We start from the raw sequence: 18905 nt of genomic DNA, 5'->3' as shown, positions 1-18905 counted from the left end.
AAGTCTCTCTTGTAGTAGAGAGCCAGCACTCCAGATGTGGCCTCACCAGTTCCAAATAGCGAGATAGCATCATCTCCATTGACCTACAGCCCAAATTACTGTTTGCCTTCTTAGCAGCAAAGGTACATTGCTGGCATTTGTTCATATAGAGTGAAGCCTAACTTTTCTCAAAAGTGCAAGATGCAGCACACTCAAGGTAGAACAAGGTTTAACTTGAGTTAAGCAGCTACCAGTAACTAAAATTTACCCTGGAGTTGTGCTTTTATTGTGCTTCAAACAATACTTTTAACATATGAAAAGGATTGCTACTATGTGGAAAAACATCTTACTAATGTTTTGGCTATAACACTTAACAGAGAAAGATTTGAGACAGTAGTTTGTTGGTTGCTACGAATTATGATGAAAGTGTTGAAAAGAATTTTAAATCTGTAATGTTGATTAGCAAATTTTATTATCTGTCGGGTTTTTTGGCATGCTGTAAATAACTCATCTTCAAATAATTTGTGTAATTAAATTGAGATTGCACATTTCTCATTTCAAATATTTTGACTCTTATCTATTTGTTTTTCCATTGTGGCTTAATTAGTGTGGTCTATATAAACGGACAATAAATTTATATACCTTTGTTATAAAGATCAGTCAGTGAATAGAACTTGGTATTCATCCCAGACAGAATTATGATTGAATGTATTTGCAAGATTAAAGCACTGAATTTACTTTTTTTCTAATTAAAGGCAATTAAAGATTTGCAGACACAAATAAAAGACAATGAATTGAGGAATAAGTGTAGGAGCAAGTCCATTTGCAGGTGAAAAGAAGTGCCTTTGAAGCAGAACCAGCTGTATTTTCATTGAAAGAATAACAGTTTAGGAAGCTTTTCTGCATGTGCTCGCTTGATAGCATAATGTACTCATAAGCAGCTTACACAGTACAGTATTCAGAAAATAGCAGTGCATTAATTTTTAAAGCAGAAAATGCAGGCGAAGAGCAGTGCTGCCGCATGATGATAATGAAGGTGGATATTGTAAAGTCTACTGAGAGAAAAGAAGGCAGTGAGCACCCGAAATGTGAACATTTATAAAACAATAACCAGATATTCATATGATAATAAGCTTGGACAACAGTATCAACAAAGGCCAAAGATGCAGTCCTGTTTCTGCTTAAGCCTGATGAATTGAAAAACAGAGAGGCAGTCTTTAGTCAGTTATTCAAATCCAATAACGAGCTATTGTTAGATTGACAGAATAGACATCTAGAAAGGTCAGGAATCTAAAGTTTTTTTAAGAAGTTACGATATAGGTTCAGATTGTATGGTAAATGGCATCTTTAAACAAAATCTTAGCTGTCATCAGTTTTCTTAAAATACAGTGTTCAGCACGTTGCATTGTTGGTTACTTGTGTTGCAGAGCTTGTTTATGTATGCAAAGCATGGTCTCCTGCATACTACCTGGTAATGTCACCATGTTTCTGCAGAGTAAATAGAAAAGGTCACTCAGAACTTGATGAACTTGTCTAGCTCATAGTTGCTATTTAGTTTAAGTTTTGCATTAATTGTGATATCATTTGAGACTGAGTTAAAAAGAATAAGAACTTCCCAGATCAGATAATCTCTAGTCTGTTATTAATATTACTGAATAGAGGATATGTAGAATTTCTTTCTCCAATATGAATAGAAGTAAATTCTTAGGAAATGCATACCTTTTTAATCCTAATATCTTGAAAAGAAACAACTTTATGCTGCATGCTGTATGAATCCCTAACACTTGCTCTGTGGGAGGCACCAACATTTTTCACAACGCAGAAGTTTAGGAGTTGAAAAAGTCCATATCTTTCACTCTTCATGCTTTACTAATTCTACTGCTAATGGAAGAGTTTTTGTTTCCACTCCTGGGAAGTTTTCAAAACAGGATTGTAAATAGGAGCAGCTCTGTTCAGCTGGCACTGAGATCCCATTGCAACCGAAACAATAGAAAAAAACCTGGGCAAACAAGGATAGGACGAAGGGATGGGATGAAAGATGAGTTCTGGAGAACTTCTGAAGGGCTAAGGCAGTCTCAAGTACTGAAATGAAAAGATGAGTGGTCTTTGCAGCTGGTCTTTGGAGGAACCGGCCAGAGGCAAGACAGTCAAGGGAGAACACAGCTATAGATAATAAGAATAGTTTCCTTATTATGAACCAGTTCATGGAAAGAAAATGATGGAATTTTGAGAAGTTGTAAGGAAAGAAGTGCTGAGTTTGCAAAACATAAATAAATAAATAACAGTGAGGTAGTTAGAAAAAGAAGAAAGGAAAGCTGGTACGCGGGTTTGACGGATGAAATGGAGAATTGATGATAATGGCAATGAGAAAATTTTTAAAAAGGAAAGGATTTTGCTTAGGTAATACACAAAGTAGGATTTGGTCTGGAAAATTTCCAGTTATGTGATTTTGGCTTCTTTTCTTGACTTCCCATGTTCCCCCAGGAAAGCTCAGTGACTGTCTTGAATAGACATTGGGTAGAGCAGACAAATGGAGCTTTGTTTGCTGAGTCCATCTTAACTGGTTTTCACAATCGCTTCCCAGGAAGAAGAAACAGCTTTAGCTGAGGACTCTGGCAGATAAATGTACAAAGCTTGCGGGATAAGTGAGATAAAACTGTAATAAATTGGAAGTGTGAATATACATACTCCAACTGGTTGAATTTGAAGGCTGAGAGAGAACATAGGGAGCCAGTATTAGTTATTTCTGCTTGTGTTCCAGGTGGTAATGATCAGTGTTCACGTGGTCAGGACTCTGCATTTCAGAGTTCTTTATAGTCCTGTACTGCAGATGTCTTTCCCAAGGCCTCAGAAAGTTCATATGTTTTAAGAGTCCTTTAGTGCAATTGCTAAATCTGGTTTTCATTAGGAACGACTCCACAGATGCCCCTTTTAAACTTTTGCACTTGGTAGACTCAGACTGTTTCACTCCCATCTTTTTTTTTTTTTCCTCTGGCTTTTGCATTTGGAAAGAAGAATGGTAGATTAATGACAGGTAAATTGATTTGGAGAAATATCAGCTCTGGAGTAATTATTTAAATAGCCTATTTGTTATAATGGTTGGGGCAGTTGTTCATATCAGATTTAATATAAGTCTGGAAGTATTCTTCGGATAAGTACAATCTAGTCTTAACTATAACTGGAATAGACAGTACCAGAGTGCTTGAAGCACCAGTCAGCTTACACTTTGCTAGAAATAGGCTTAGTACTCCTGATTAATTTCTTTGGGAGACTGTCTCCTGTACAGTGTTTACCTCTGCTCTAGTAACCTTTACTGTTAGTACTTGGAGAAGAGCAGGGAGAATGGGCAATGAGAGGAAAGGTAGATGGGGGACAGCATGTAACTATTTTTACTCATCCCTAATGGGCCATGCAGTGCTTTCTAGTTTTCATTACCTAATGCCATTGCATCACTGGAAGGGAAACCTCTGACTGTCCTGCTTTATTTACCCCAGGTGGGAGAACAGGAAATGTGAATTATGAGAACTGAAATTGAACCCAGTCCTCGTCAGCTTTATACTTCTAATCGAAGGTATTTGTCGTACTTAAAACATCTCAAATGGATAAATTTCTATAGTTTGTAAGAACAGCTGTATCATTTTATTGAAAGTTGGCTCCAAACAAACAAAACAGAGAAACAACAAAAAAAATCAAGGCTGGGGTATACCCAAGGCCAAATTTCACCCTGGAGTGAATTTTTATGACTTATAAACTCCTGCCATTTATAAACGAAATTCTGACAGCTCTTTAACTATTTCATTGCAAAAGTACGTCTGCAGTACTTTGCGACAGGGGGCACATCTCTTTCAGTCTGACTTCATCTCGTGACTTAGCTGGTTTTGTTGTTACTGCAATTCTGTCCGTAACTGTTAGGAGTATTACAGTACTCAACACTCTGATGCGTCCTATTATCAGATACTCTTCTGAAGAATAATGCTGCAGTCATCTCCTCCTGTAAATGAGATATGTTGACTGGATGAATATATTGGAAAATCAGACATAAATAGTCATTTTATCATCTTTTCTTCACTCCATTATCTAAGAAGGCTTCTTGGATGTATGCTTTTTTTTCAAATGGTTTCTGTTATTTTTCCTTTTGTCAGTGCGTATTTTCTAAGTTATTTCAGGTCTTTCATGAATAATATCTGACCAAAGGATAATACAGAGACCATTGCAATATATAATCCCTAGGGTTGAGGAGAGATTAGACCATGAGAGCAAACAGCATATGCTACACAGAGAGGAGCTCTGCATTGGATAAGAGCAGAGGGATGGAACAGAAAGTGTGGACAAAGATACAAGTGAATCTAAGGTATCACTGGAAAAGGTCTTTATTTTCCAACAGATGTTGGAGAATTCCACCACTGCACTGTAATGTCTCAGTCTGAAGATTGCTCTGTTGTTTATAAATTCAAGATCCCCATCTAGTTGATTAAATGGGAGTGTTATATGCACAGAAATGCTGGGCATCTAGATGAAAGGTTAAATGATTTGAATGTGACAGTAGTGAAATCTAGATGTAAAACTAGTGGTGAAAGAAAATATCGCTGGGTTTCTTCTTTAAGCAATGTAGATTAGGTTCGAAAATAGAAAGTACGAAATTCAGTCATGCACTGGGAGAAAAAAGAGGTAAGAGTTATGCTAGGGTTCTACCCCTCTGAGCAGTTTCTTTACAGATTTCTCTTTTTATTTTCCTCCTTTTCTAACTGTATCAGTACCTTGACTTCAGGTGGCTTAGGGAGGCTATTGCTAATAGAGTGCAGTACAGTGGTAGCATTAAATAGCAAAAATATCCCTGAGAGGTATTGAGTATTTTATTCTTTATTATTAAATTGAGATAAATGATTTATACCATTTCTAAGTACTCTCATGTCCTCCTCTGAACTCACTTCATATGGACTCAGTCCTGAAGCACTTGGCTGCACAATGTAGTGGCTGCAAGAGGTGGTTCTCATAATTTTTTAAAAGCACATCTAAGACACTTCTAGAAGTTTCCATGTAACATGTTTCTATAAACAGATGGTGTGAAACAATGCTTTTATTAATGCTTACTTGGATTGACCTGCATGTCTCTGAGTTCTGCTGCTCACAAATAATGCTCCAGTTCACAATGATGAAACATTTACACTTACCATAATGTCAAGTATTACACATTTATAAATGCATTAGAGGTGGCTAACCAACAAAAATTACAGTGAAAATTTTGCTTTGATTTAAAAGTGAGGGGTAAAACATCAACCTCCTTAATCTACTTACTGTCTGATGCTTACTGAACAATTTAATAAGCATTGTACTAGTGGATGGCTGTCAGTATGTGTATTTGGATGCTACACTGATTTATCAGCTCTTGCTTGTTGCTATCATCATCTGAGTTTAGGAACACTGTTCTTCTGATTGGGCCCCTTGTCCTATAAAACAGCTTCTGTTTAAAGTGCTGAACTGCGGGATGTTTTCAAAATGTTAGAGCTGACTTTCAAACTGAGATAATTGCTGACATTCTTTATCTTTTTTGGCATCATTTTCAATAAATGTGTTTTTCTGCTCTAGGAAAGCAAGATTATAAGAAAACCAGACCTATGTTAAGAGCAACAAGATTAAAAGCAGAGGCCAAGAAAACTGCACTAGGCGTGAAGGTACAATTCTCTTTGATAGCTTATTCCACCTTTGTGTATTTGTTGTTTCTTTTCCCCATAGATGTGCTGCATGAATATTGATTTTTGAGAGATATTGTTTATGACACTTCGAAATCTAAGTGGAATGCCAGATTCTAAAATATTTATGATGGATTGCTTTTACTTAACCCTGAAATAACTAGAATAGTTGAAACACTAAAAGGTAGTCCATGTTATTGTTATGGTGCATATTTACTTCAACGTCAAGATATTGTTTGCTTAGAAAACTGATCTTCTTGGGGTGCTACTGCACAACCAAAACAAATGTTTTGACTAGTTCATATTGTCATAAAAGCAACAGTAAACTTCTTTCTTCCTCTTCCTGCCCTATAACCAGGAGTAATTTAAAGGCAGGGTTTGATAAGCATTGTAAATTCACAGCATTAGTATTTTAGTCTACATGCACATGTACTGCCTCTGATTTAGTAACAGTATGTTTAAGTGAGAATAAAACACCTGGAGAGATACTGAGCTTTGTTTTGGAGATGTCTCTTTTTCAGGAAGTTATGACGTATAATAATGGCCAATCGATCATGACTGTGAATGTGAACAAGGAGGACAATTAGGAATACTCCATGCTATCTACTATCCTCTGTTATCAAATTTGAATTTTGCTGAGCATATATTGTTTAATATAGGTTGCATTTGATACTTTTCCATCCAATTTTTTTTTAATTTTTTTTTTTAATCACAGCGTTGTCCAGTTAACGTAGCAGCAAAGATTAAAAAAAAAAAAAAGTGTAAAATAATTATTAAAAAAGATTAGATACCAGGGTATTGTAGTGAAAGAAACTTCAGAAATGTTAAAAGGAGGACATTTTCTTGTATCTGGCAGATGAGAAATCATTTTTTTTCAAGTTATAGCTTATAGCAAATGCCAAGGTATTACTACCAAGCTGTAACAGCTGTTGAGCTGCCAGATGATGTATTTGGTTGTCTTCCAGAATTTGCTATTATAATCACGAAACAGTGCTTTCTTTTTGCTCCTGATTGCTGATCTCGATCAAGCATTACCATGCGATGCAGTATGTTTTCACAACATAATCTCCTCAGTTAGTGCTGTGTGTCAGGTTTTAATGAGAAAAAGTAGATTGCCTTTTTTGTTTAAAGGATAGATTATTAACCTTTTGTGTTTGATGTTTTTTCCTTCCCTTATTAAATTCTGCTTTTTCTTTTCATTTTACATTCAATGCATTGACCTTTTAAAAGTGATGTTCTACTTGGAGACTTTAACTGTACAGCTTAGTTCTTTAGAAATGTACAAGTTTTATGAATATGTTGTACGAGTGAGAAAAATAGGAGCCTTAGTCCCTCAAAACATGTTTATTTCCTTTGTTCTTAATTCTTACTTGAAAGCAGATTGAGGGAGAATTGAAAAGCATACGTGTAATCGTAAGTATAGTGAAACTCGAACATTAGTGAATAATAAGAATTGTTTATTCAGTACAAATGTGTTCCTGCATGTTTTAGTAGAAAATCAGCTTTGTTGCAATTAAGAATGACCTTTTCCATCAACATGTTGTGAACGTGCTTTCCAGGATGCGGGGCGTTGTGTTCTTGGGGTTATCCTAGTTGAAATGTCTGAGATTTGCAATTCTACCTCTGTGAAAGGAAGGAAGGATAGAAAAGAAAGAGAGAAAGAAAGATACAAAGAGAGAAAGGGAAAAAGAATGGAAGAGAGGAAGAAAAAAGATTATTTAAGATGATGTCTTCTGACAGTAACGTCTCTTGCACACCTGGGCCTTAAAATATGACTCTGATTATCTTCAAACAGATCACAGTCATTTGCCTTGCTTAGTAATTGCTGAGAAAAGCTGACAGAGCTTAAGCAAAAGAGAAGGGAAGGTGGCCACCTTTCCCTCCAGGGATGTGCTTACAGGGAAGGAAGGCAAGGCCTTTCTGTGCATCCTTCTCACTGAGCCTGCTTAATGCAAACAGCCTTAGACTTACTAAATGTTAGAGTACTTTCACCAGGATAATGACAGTCCCTGTAGAATAAAATTCTGCCCTTCCACTGACATAACCTACGGTGCTCAGAACAGCAATGAGGTAAACTCACACCTCTTTCCATTTCTTAGTGACAACTCTTCAGCTTGCTTTATCCCTCCAACTGGCAGAGGCTGCTTGTTGATGTGGCTTCTGTGTTCCTGTGGAGCTCCCTCCAAAGCTGACCCTCTCTCTCAGACAGGGATTTCTTTGCTCCATCCATCCTTGAGTTCCTCTCTCTGCCCAAGAGCAACCTTATGGCAGATATTTTCATCCCCCACACCAATCCAAAATACTGTATTGTCATCTGGATAAATTTGGAAATGTGAATTTCTTGAAACCCTCTTGGTGTTAAACCGTTCTTTTTGCCTGTGACAAACAGAAGAAGCAGATGATTTGAGACCTCATTATGGTTCTATGCATTTGTGGAACTATTTTGAGGCTAAATTTGCGTTACTATGTTTCCTAATATTCCAAGCTTTGAGTGTGCGTGAGCTCATCATTTGGGAAGATGCTGTCACAGCTGTCGCTTCACGTTAGCAAAGTTTTCTGATGTTGATAAACAGCATGGTTCACCTTCCTAAGGGTGAAAATCTTGTATTTGTATGTGATGCAGACTCTGATTCTGTGACAGCTGATTAACTTCAGTGTGTGTTGAGGAAAGAAAAGTGATATAATTACAGTGCAATGTAATAAGTAGGTGGCACTTTAAATAGAAATGTCCAAGGTTCTTGTTAAAAGTTTGAAAGAACACATACATTTGAGTATACACCTTCTATTGTTTTTCTGTGTTTGGTACACGATGCAGTATGCGGCACTACAAAATATATTAAAACTTTCATAGAAAAAGCTAAGCTGCTTTTTAAGTTACTGTAGAAGAAATATATCTTTGCCATACGATATGTAGAAGCTCTCTAGGAAAGAGGGATATTTTTACTAATCTTTGAAAATTCCACTTATAACATTTACAGCATTGATATCTCTTGCACTGTTTTGCACTAGGTTTTAGTATACGGAGGGAACAACCGCTAGTTGTAAGCAGAGGTGTTTGGGGAAAAAGAGAAAAGGACTGGAAATCAGAGAATGGATGTAGTCCTCAATATTTATCAAGATAATAAAATTCAGATGTTGTGTATTTCACCACAAGAGCTGACAACATTTGCTTTAAAAAGTCCCGATAAATGACATAAAACTTTCGAGAACCAATCCCCTGGAGATCCTTCACATTTCATCGCTGGCATACTAATTAGCTTGTCTTGTCAAACTTTGATTGCCTTGTCATCTTAATGCAGGGTTTAAAGTAGCAAAGTTTCTTTCAGTCGTTGCCATTTACTACTTTTTAATTTCCCCAATGAGAGATTTTATACATGTTGATAATGTCAGAGAAGGAGCTAAGCACTAGTAACTATCAAAAGTTAGTTCGAGCAAGGTGACCACCCTAGCGTTCAGTGTATGATATTTGCTCTTTAAACATGTTTAAAAATTGGATATTGTAACAGAGCGATTGTGAAGGCTCTGTTTGTATGTATGACAGTAACTGCAGATGGTTCCAGATATATGGTGTCTCTTGGAAAAACAAGACCCCTGTCTCAAGAAACAACTTGTAGGGAAAGCAGCAAGGACTCTACGATGTCAATGTTAACTCTGCTTTCTGTGAGCGAAGGAAGAGGTGCCAGCACGAGGGTGGTGAGGAGAAAATGGTTTGAGGAATGTGCAAGTTCAGCCCTGAATAGCTGGGGTTTTGTAGGCAGAGGCCACTAGTAATGAGAATTCTTGAGGGGAGATTGTTTTCACAGGCTGCAAGAATGAATCAGTGGTCCATGGGATAAATGATGAAGTTTTCTCTCTTGGTGAAAGGCAGACACAAATGTGAACAGTAGTGTTTTACACCCACTTGCAAAGACATAATCAACTGCAGAATAGCACTCCATAGAGAATTATTAGCTATACAGTACACTGATTGAGCTCAGGAAAGAATGCTTCCTAGCAAAGTGTGAGCTTACTGTCTGTCATTCTTCTGCATATCTGCTTAATCTATTGTTTGTCTAGCTAGCTCACTATTAAGAGTTTATCTCATCTGGAACAAGTTATGTATGAACAGATAACAAAACATTCCTAGTGTATTTTGGCAAAGGGTGTTCTCTGATTTCACGCTGTTCATAATCTGCTAAGTTAGTGGACAGCATTTGCCAAGATACATTGGGAATACAGTTTTGTAGCTTTGCAGAAATTAAGGGCACAAGGGACTATTAGATCATTTGATCTGTCTTCTATGTGCTACAGATCATAAAATTTCATCCAGAAAACCTTCAGGAAAATCCAAACGCTTTTGTATGGCCAAAATACTGTGTCTCCAAACCGGTTTACGTGCCTCACTTAAAGAACAGGGCAGCTTAATGTGCCACCAGTAAACAAAGCGTGATATTCCCAGTGATCCCAGCAATCCCAGCAGTCAGACTTTGATCCCTGACCTTGAAATGGAAGAGACAGAGAGAAGAAGTGCACAAAGTGAAAAACAAAATCAGATTTCTCCCATTTGACCCTGGCCTGACCTGTACACTTAAGCACAGTAATCATGGTGGCTTTCAGCATGTGAACAAGATGCACCAGGCAGAAGCTTAGGAGGATTTTCTGTACTGTCTCGGAGCAGTGGTCTATCTTTCTCAGGCTTTGGCCTCAGTTATGGTCAATCTTTAACACTTCAAAGGATAACTGAAAGGAAAACCAGCAAAACTTCATCCCTCAGGAATGAAATCAGTACAATTAAAGGGAAATCATAGAATCACAGAATGACTTGGATTGGAAGGGACCCCAAGGATCAAATTCCAACCTCCCTGTCATGCAGGGCCACCAACCTCTAATCTGGTACTAGACCAGGCTACCCAGGGCCCCATTCAATTCATATCCACAGCCAGTCTGGGCAGCCTGCTCCAGCACCTCACCCCCTGACTTCCAATCTAAACCTTCCCCCCTTGAGCTTAAAACCATTCCCTCTTATCCTATCACTGTCTACCCTTGTAAGAAAGTTGATTCCCCTCCTTTTTATGATCCCCTTTTAAATACTGAGGTGCTTCAGCCCTCTGATCATTCTCATGGCCCTCCTCTGGACCCTCTCCAACAGCTCCAAATTTCTCCAAAGAAAAGGAAACTGCTTGATCCTGTATAGAAAAGTATAAAGCACAGAAGCATGAACTATGATTATTTGGAACAGTCTTGTATTCCAGAAGCTGCAAATACAGCACTGATCGTGTCAGCAGTCCCAGTCTTCCCATGACCCTGAAGGAGGAAAGCAGTCAGCTCCCAAAACTAGCAGCAAGGATTTCTTCTTGCTCTAGTCAAAGTTGAAGTATTCTTCCCAATAGCTAATATTTCATGCTATTTTATTCTGTTGTGAAATATTATGAAAGATGTACAGCCATGGAAGTCCAGTATTCTCCCAAAGAGGCAACTCAGATGTTCAGTCATTCCTGTTCCTAGGAAACAGCATCTTATTTCAAGACTGAGCTTATCTGACCTTAGCTGGACCTTGTGAGGTTCTTATAAACAAGGTAGAAGGGCCTCACACTGTGAAGCATCTTACTTAAATACAGGTATACAGAGTATATAGTTATATGTTGTAACCGAGCTACCTCCCATTCTTCTCTATAATAAAATAAATACCAGTCATCTCCCTACTGGAAATCCACCTTTCCACATCTAGAGATCACACTGAAGGAGAGGTTATGCATTAAGTCAAAACAGAGTTACAGGTTTTCAAAGTAGAATTGTTCACTTTATATGTGCTGTCTACATCTTCAATAACTTTATATATTGCCTTCTGTTTAGCTATCTATTAAAATGAATTCTGTTGCTTTGTGATCATATAACCAGATATTTTAGGTGACTTTGTAACAGATCCTTACCATCATTGTTTGAGGCTATAATAATCTTTGTGCCATCTGAAAATTTTGATAATCAAAATTACTGATAACAGTTATTACATTTTTGTTACCTTGTATTAGCTATAGAATGTCCTGCATTAAGGATGTAGGTCCTGGGTTTTCTGGGCAGCCTGGTCTGGTGGTTGGCATTTCTGCACATAGTGTGGGGGTTGAAACTAGATGATCATTGTGGTCCATTTCAACCCAAGCCCTTCTTCAATTCTGAAGCTATCATGTCATCAATGTCAACAATCATTTTTAATTATTACTTTTAACCTTGTAAAAGTTACAGTGGATACCCAGATAAATTCTTGTACTTAGAAATAACATGTGGTAATCTTTCACCTGATTTTAAGATGGTGTCAGTTAAAAAAGGTGCACTTCTCTTTGGAGGACAATAATATGTAAGTTAAGATGTAAAAAATCCAAAATGTCCTGAGTGTGGTACTACCCTTTTCTTGTGGTATATGATACTGTCATACACAGTGTCCAGATTTGCATTGCCGTAGCCAACATTTTTTCCTCATCTGGTCCTCCACTTTTTCATACCCTGTTTAATCTCATGTAGATCCCAGTTCTGCAACCTATTCCATCAGAGTGAATCTGAGGAAATTATCTGAGCATTTTGGCATGAGGGACATAAAACTGACAAAAAATGATAGGAGAATTAAATCCATGGTATCCCATAAAGGCACATATTTCCTTTATGGAAAAAGTTTCTGACAAAGTTAACTAAGCTGAAATCAGTAGAGTTTTACAGAAATTATTCAAAGTTTTAGAGGATATAGTAGAAAATTGTGCTCCTTTTACAGGCTTCTTTCACCATATTTTGGAGTTTGAGAGCAGGGATGTTATTTCCTACCATTCTTATGAAAGAAAGAAAGAAAGAAAGAAAAAAAAAAGAGGGAGAAAAAGCCCTGTGATCATTTTTAGTTTATTTCTATTGGACTTTTTCTGTATTGGTTAATTATTCATGTTGAAATCCTCTGAGTAAATGGATTTTGCAGAGCGGTGATAGGGATGATCCATAACGTGCAAGAGAAAGGGAACTGTGCTGAGCGGGGAGTATTTTAACATTTCATTTCTATGCATGGCTTAAAATACAAATAGCAAAGCCTGATAAGTATAAAACAAATTAGAATGACAATACATACTGTTGTTGCAAATACAGTACAGTGGTACAGCATCTCATTTGCTACTTACATTGCAAAATGTGTGTTTCTAAAAGTTTATAAACTGGATACAAATCTTAAGAGACTGCACGTCCCTATCTGAGGGACAGGCATCCTTTGTTGGACTGTTTATTTTGGATTATTGTTTCTCAGCCTTCTTCAGTAACTCAGAATTAAGGTGCTTGCATAGTTCTCAGACTAGGAATTTCAATAAGGCCTGTCATTCCCAGGGTTAATAAATACTGATCCAGGCACCTACTTCCTAATGCCTTTGTGAGGAAAGTAATGTTCTCTCGGCAGAGAGGAATTAAAGAACTGCTCTCATCAATACAGATACTGAGAATAAAATCAAAATTGTCCCTGTTCCACTTCCCAGAAAACAAACCTTTAGTGTCAGTGTTCCCAGAATTTTGCTGCTGAATTTCATAGTGGAAAAGAGGACAGAAGGGAGAGGGGCAGAAGGCTTACTGTAAAGCAGACAGCACGGCAAGTGTGGCATCCAAACAAGGGAAAAACTTTTTAATACTGGAATGAATTTGCTCTCTGTGTCAAGTGTGAACAGTGCCTGCATCGCATGGTTTTGTTGTCCACTCTGCTGAGCAGATGGAGCTTGCAGTTGTATGTCACTTGTTTATTACATCCTCTTAAGATTAGTAGCTGTGTGGCCAGATGGGTCTGGGAACACAGCTGTGGATACAAGGAAATAAATGAAACCTGTCTGATGCTGCCGTGCCCTTTTGTGAGATACTGACGTGTTGCAACTGCAACAAAGCAAAATCACTTTCTTTAATATTTTAGTGAATTAGATGCTTTTTTTTTTTTTTAATCAAATCACATAAAAACAAGAGAGTAAGGCTCAGAGGATGGAATAAGTAAGAGGAAAATGTAGTTGAAAACCTCAGCAAACAGCTTCAGCCAATTTACAGAAACAATTTTAGTGTAAAATAAATTTGAAGTGCACATCAATTAATCATCCACATAAAATGTAAAGCAAAGGTTTCTATAGAACAAAGACTCCTATAGAGCATACTCCAAGGCAGTAGTATTTCAAAGTTTATTAGATGGCATATGTTGAATTATTGATCCAACATTCTGATAAACTATATAATGCATTTATGTAAATGCAAATGAAATGCTGTTTTCTAGAAGAATGTCAGATAGTGGGCCAGACTTTAGAAAGTGAAACTAACCTGCTTTTAACTCCTTCATGGCAGTAGACAAAGCAACTGCAAACTGGGAGATCCTGGAGGGGTCCATCCTGACCTGACCTGTGTATAGACCCATCATATGTACTCCACTCATTGTCTAAGGCATTTTTAGAGAGTATTTTTGTGGCTTCTTTTTGACATCTTGTTTAGGACATGAGGAATCTTACTCCGAATGGGGTCAGATGCTATTCTGTGACTGAAAAGGTTTTCTGATAGTCTAGGTGAACTACAGCCATCTCTTTTCAGTCCCACTAGCAGAGTAAGGTTGACACACTGTTTTCTGTACCCAATTCAGGTAACTTGCTGTAAATGTACTGAACTGTTTTACTCCTCTCCTTCTAAGTATATGGGTGTGTTGTTCTGATGAGGACTATTTGTAGATTAGCTTGAAGCTGAGATTTTGAGGGAAGATTATTACTTCTTTTTGAAGAAGGAGGGTAGTTTGTGGAGGTGGGAAAACTCACACAAAGAAACATGAGGATTTTTCCAAAATTTATATTTCTGCTTTTAATGTCTAACAAAATGACAGCCAACAGTATAAAGGAGTGTGTGGTGCTTTACTGGAAAATAAAAAATTAAAAATGTGAAGCACTGTGATGTTGGAAATAGTGTTATAAAGAGGATGTTCACACTCTGATTTGATGTATCTGAGATATAAAGTTGAAGTTTTAACTGAGTCCAGCCTTAAGTTAGAATATGGTGATAGGCATTCACATAATGAGAATGATGTTTAGTACAAAAACATTTTTCTGATTCTGAAAGCTGCTATAAATCATGTATCCTTTGGAAGACGTTTTTATGTTAATTAAGGAAGATGCAGTGAATTGTAATATTTTATGGGAAGAGAGGCAAATGCGAGTGCAAATTGTGTGTGCTTTTTGCCTTATTGCAGGGAGGAAGGAAGAAAAGTTTCATCCAATTCTGAAGGATTTTGTATATCCATATTGTGATGCATGCCAGGAGGTTGGGAGGTAGAGGTAGCAATTTTCATTGACTTCCAACATACTGTGTTTGCTTCATTAAAAAATTACAAATTTGTTGGCAAAAAGCAGCAACATATTGCTAGAAAACATCAAAATTCACAGTGTAAATTCATAACTTAAATTTGTGTTCAAAACTGTGGTTCATGAATTCTGTGTTTTCTTTCAAAAAGGAAGGGATGGAATAATAAAAGGACATAAAGCTCCCATTCCTAGGTCAGAGCAAAGATCTTTAAGCCAAATATCTTATTTTTGGCGGTGTATCAAACTCACAGAAATGTTTACTAAGTAAAATGGATTTTATAACACTCTGAAATGGTAATCAAGAAGAAATCATTATACAAAACCTGACGTTATTTTGCTGTGCAGTGTAGAAGGAAAATAACATTTACATTTGGTTTATCTTAAATTATGATATTGTTTCTAACAGTTTCTGTGTTAATTTTCTTCTCTTGCTTCTACAGGAAGTTGCCCTTGTCCTTGCAGCTATATTGGTACTTTTGTTGGCTTTCTATGCTTTCTTTTATCTTAACATTTCCAATGAAGTTGACCTTGATCTGGATCCAGATGAAAACTAGCAGATGCAATGGATCTATCATCAAGATTTCTTCAGCTTGAACAAGACTACGTGGGAGCACACGGTTCCTTCACTGTGAGACAGCAAACAATGCCATTTCTTGTAGTCCAAATTCATAAGTTTTGCAATACATCACTTCCACATTCCAGATCTCCAAAAGAAAGGAAGAACACTCGTGCCCTGCAAACATATTTGGTTAATGCCAAAGCCAGGAGCTGCAGTTCAATACAGGAAGTTTATTGTTTACATTCTATTTTCTCAGGCAGAGAACTTTGATGTCAAAAGACAGGTGCTATTATTATCTTGGGTATTGATGCTGACTTCACAGGAGAAGAATCTGCCTTGACTAAATTTAGGAATCAAAGCATCCTAATAGCTGAATTAGGTTCTTTTTCTTTCCCCCAAAGAAAGTGGAAATACCATACAAAAAAAATAAAAAAATCTTTTGTTGATTTGTATTTAAAGTATAACAACCCCCCCTCTTTCTTTCTCTCCCTTTTTATCTTTCTTTTAAACGTTTATGCACAAATGCACTCACAAAGATGGAAGAAATTGTAGGAAAAAAATTATTTTTTTAGGAGCAGTCTGTCACCTCCTATATGGACTTAATTTTATGTCATCCCAGATTCTGTGTGCCCATATATCTACAGTAATCTTTTTCATTCTTTTGCCAACTGTTCAGCGCACATGTGTTCTGTCAGAAATGGCACCTGGATGACAGAAGCTCTAACATTCGCATATGCCTCTGAAACACAGTTCTTTGCCTCCTGTGCTGTCTGAACTAGTGTAAATAGAAAGTTCAAACGATGTTGGGTTTAATTAGTGTATTGCTCTACTATTAATATGAAGTCAAAGTTGTATTTTAATTATACTCTTCCTGCTGGTTGTGATATCAACTTGTTCTACCTGTTAAGAGGGTATTGTAAAAAATATATATAGATTTCCAGTTATAAAATCATTTTTATCATCAAACTAATGTATGAAGTTGTGAGTATTAAGAATCCTTTCATGTATACTTCTTGTAAGTGGGAAAATCTTGGCTCCATGTCATCCTCTAATTCTTGCAAAGTACCTTTCGGAATATGCGATGTGGATAACATTTCTGATGCCTTTGATAACCACAAGCAACTTGAAGAAGTCGGTACGTCAAAGCAGCTGCAGGGAGCTGTACAATTCTGGCTCTACCCTGTTCTGCTTCAGCTTTGGCGTATTACTGAGCTTATGGTTGTAAAGGATTTCTTTTGATCCTTCAAAAATGTGGTCAGTCTTTCTCTAGTGAGATTTATTTTTGAAACCAAGAAGAGCATGGACCCACTGCTGCCAAATGTGTAAGGGAACTAGGCAGTTTGACTTCCAGAAGTCCGTTTCACTCTTAGTTGTAACTGTGGCATTTACTGGCTCGTTCTGGAAATGCTTCACAGAGATTCCATACAGTGATTCTGAAGACAAGGGCATACCAAACTCTAGTAGCTATTATAATGGAAAATATATATTTTTTAAATTGACACAGTCCCATTATCAACACTTAAGGAACTTAGATCAATACAGTTAGTTTTTTTAAACCATACAGTAACTATGACCATATATGCTATGAGTCTCTAAGGATACATTTCGCTGTCGTACTCCTCATTCACATTATGCAGTGCAAAACAGCTCCTCTAGAAATATAGAGTACACCATCTTCCAAGGAGAATATGAAAGAGAAATACATACGTGCAAATATTTCTCATTTTCTAATTATGACTGTTACAGACATAAAATATTGATATTAAATATATACATGTGACTGATAGTCTGCTAATGCTCCTAGAGAGGACCAAACGCTTACCGACATGTTGCATTTATGGCAAAGCGTTTTCTGACACATGGCCCGCTTTTCAGTGGAGAGAAAAGCTCATCACAAACTGTCTTCTTGGATGTGACATGCTGTTCATTTCACCAGTGGCACACCACATGTCACGGAAGCTACAGACCTCTCCTTTTACAAAGCATGAGCAATTTTCCTGCTCCATAAAATACTGGAAAGATTGTTATGTTAATACTTGTGTGTAGCTCCCTGGGTGATATGTGGCCTGGGAATGATGCGTGGTTATCACCATCACACAGGTTGTCTTGTAACTTGCTTTCTGAATAGTCAAATTAAAAAGCACGCAATTCTTACCATCAAATTTATGTACTCGATATTCTTAGAAGATCTAATTTCCCATAATTATGAGTCATACACAAAATCCAGTGTGTGTATGTGTGTGACTGAAGCAGCTTTCCCAATCCGTGGCGTATGGATCCACATTGCCTACAAGTGCCATAGTTTGCAGCTTGTCTATTGGCTTCATTTCAGTTAGACCTTTTCATTTACATGAAAGATACATTTAATGAGAAATTTTTCTGTTGCTTAGATGAACTGAACAAACTTCTGTTCATCGTACACAGAAATACCTGGTAAATATTGCAGCAAATACAATGATTATCTTATCAGTGCAATAATTTCTAATGGGACCGTGTCAATATTTTTTTAAAGCTAAAAGCCTCTACCTCTCATCAAATTTTTCATCCTTGGTGTTCTAAAAAGGCACAGACACAACAATATTAGCATTGAGGTTAGATTGTGAGCTTTCTTATTCATGAGTATCCTGAGTTCACTGAAATTACATCTGATTTACTCCAAGGGGATCATAATCCAGCCTGAAGTTATTTCTGATTTCTAGAGCACTGTGGTGTCCATACCTGTAGGTATGTCTTGCAAATATGTGGTTTATTTTACCTTACTTATATCTCAGATTGAAATATGCCTCCTCATTTTTGTGGGGCCATCTATCTTTGTATGAGTTGCTTAGTGCTTGTTTTAATAATAAATGGATTTTTACTCTGTTGTCAATGTTGGATGTGTCACACTGAATTATATATAAATTATAAAAGACATTAAGGCAATCTAGATAGTACAGTGTTCAAATCTGAGCAGCGACACTCACCAGCTTTAGAATATTTGGATTATTCTAAGCATTTCTAACCCCAAAGCTCATATGAAAACTAAGTGTAGCCTATGAATACTTAAAGACAGTAGAAGAGAGCTTTCCTTGGCATCCTATCCAATACCAATACAGCAGATCTTTTTCTGGAGACAAAGTTGTTCTGTGTACCTACCAACAACTTCAGATGGATTGGTTTTATTATAAAAATGATGCTTTTGTACTGTTGTTTCAAGGAAAGATTGCTTTTCTTTTCACTTATACAGAAGCTATGGCTTGACTGGGTAGTTTTTTCAAGGAAATTCACCTCTGGGGACAGAGCAGAATTCAGGCTCCTTGTGGAGTACATAGCATTTCTTTGATGTAGAGGCTATGGAGGAGATGCCTGTGCAGGCCTCTCCTGCAC

General features: G+C 37.1%; 1 protein-coding gene across 2 annotated transcripts in view; it reads left to right on the top strand.

The window, feature by feature from the left end:
• The window catches only part of TRIQK (triple QxxK/R motif containing), a 57523-nt gene extending 39115 nt beyond the window's left edge, over positions 1-18408 (top strand). For both annotated transcript variants that reach the window (XM_015855953.2, XM_015855954.1), the window contains exons 3-4: positions 5566-5651; positions 15421-18408. In XM_015855953.2, coding sequence (XP_015711439.1) covers positions 5566-5651; positions 15421-15534 — 200 coding nt within the window. In that variant the 3' untranslated portion in view covers positions 15535-18408. The remainder of the gene's footprint in view (positions 1-5565; positions 5652-15420) is intronic.
• The last annotated feature ends 497 nt before the right edge of the window (positions 18409-18905 follow it).

The sequence above is a fragment of the Coturnix japonica genome, chromosome 2, assembly GCF_001577835.2.
Source record: "Coturnix japonica isolate 7356 chromosome 2, Coturnix japonica 2.1, whole genome shotgun sequence".
Classification (NCBI taxonomy): Eukaryota; Metazoa; Chordata; class Aves; order Galliformes; family Phasianidae; genus Coturnix; species Coturnix japonica.
This window is presented reverse-complemented; position numbering and strand designations above follow the sequence as displayed.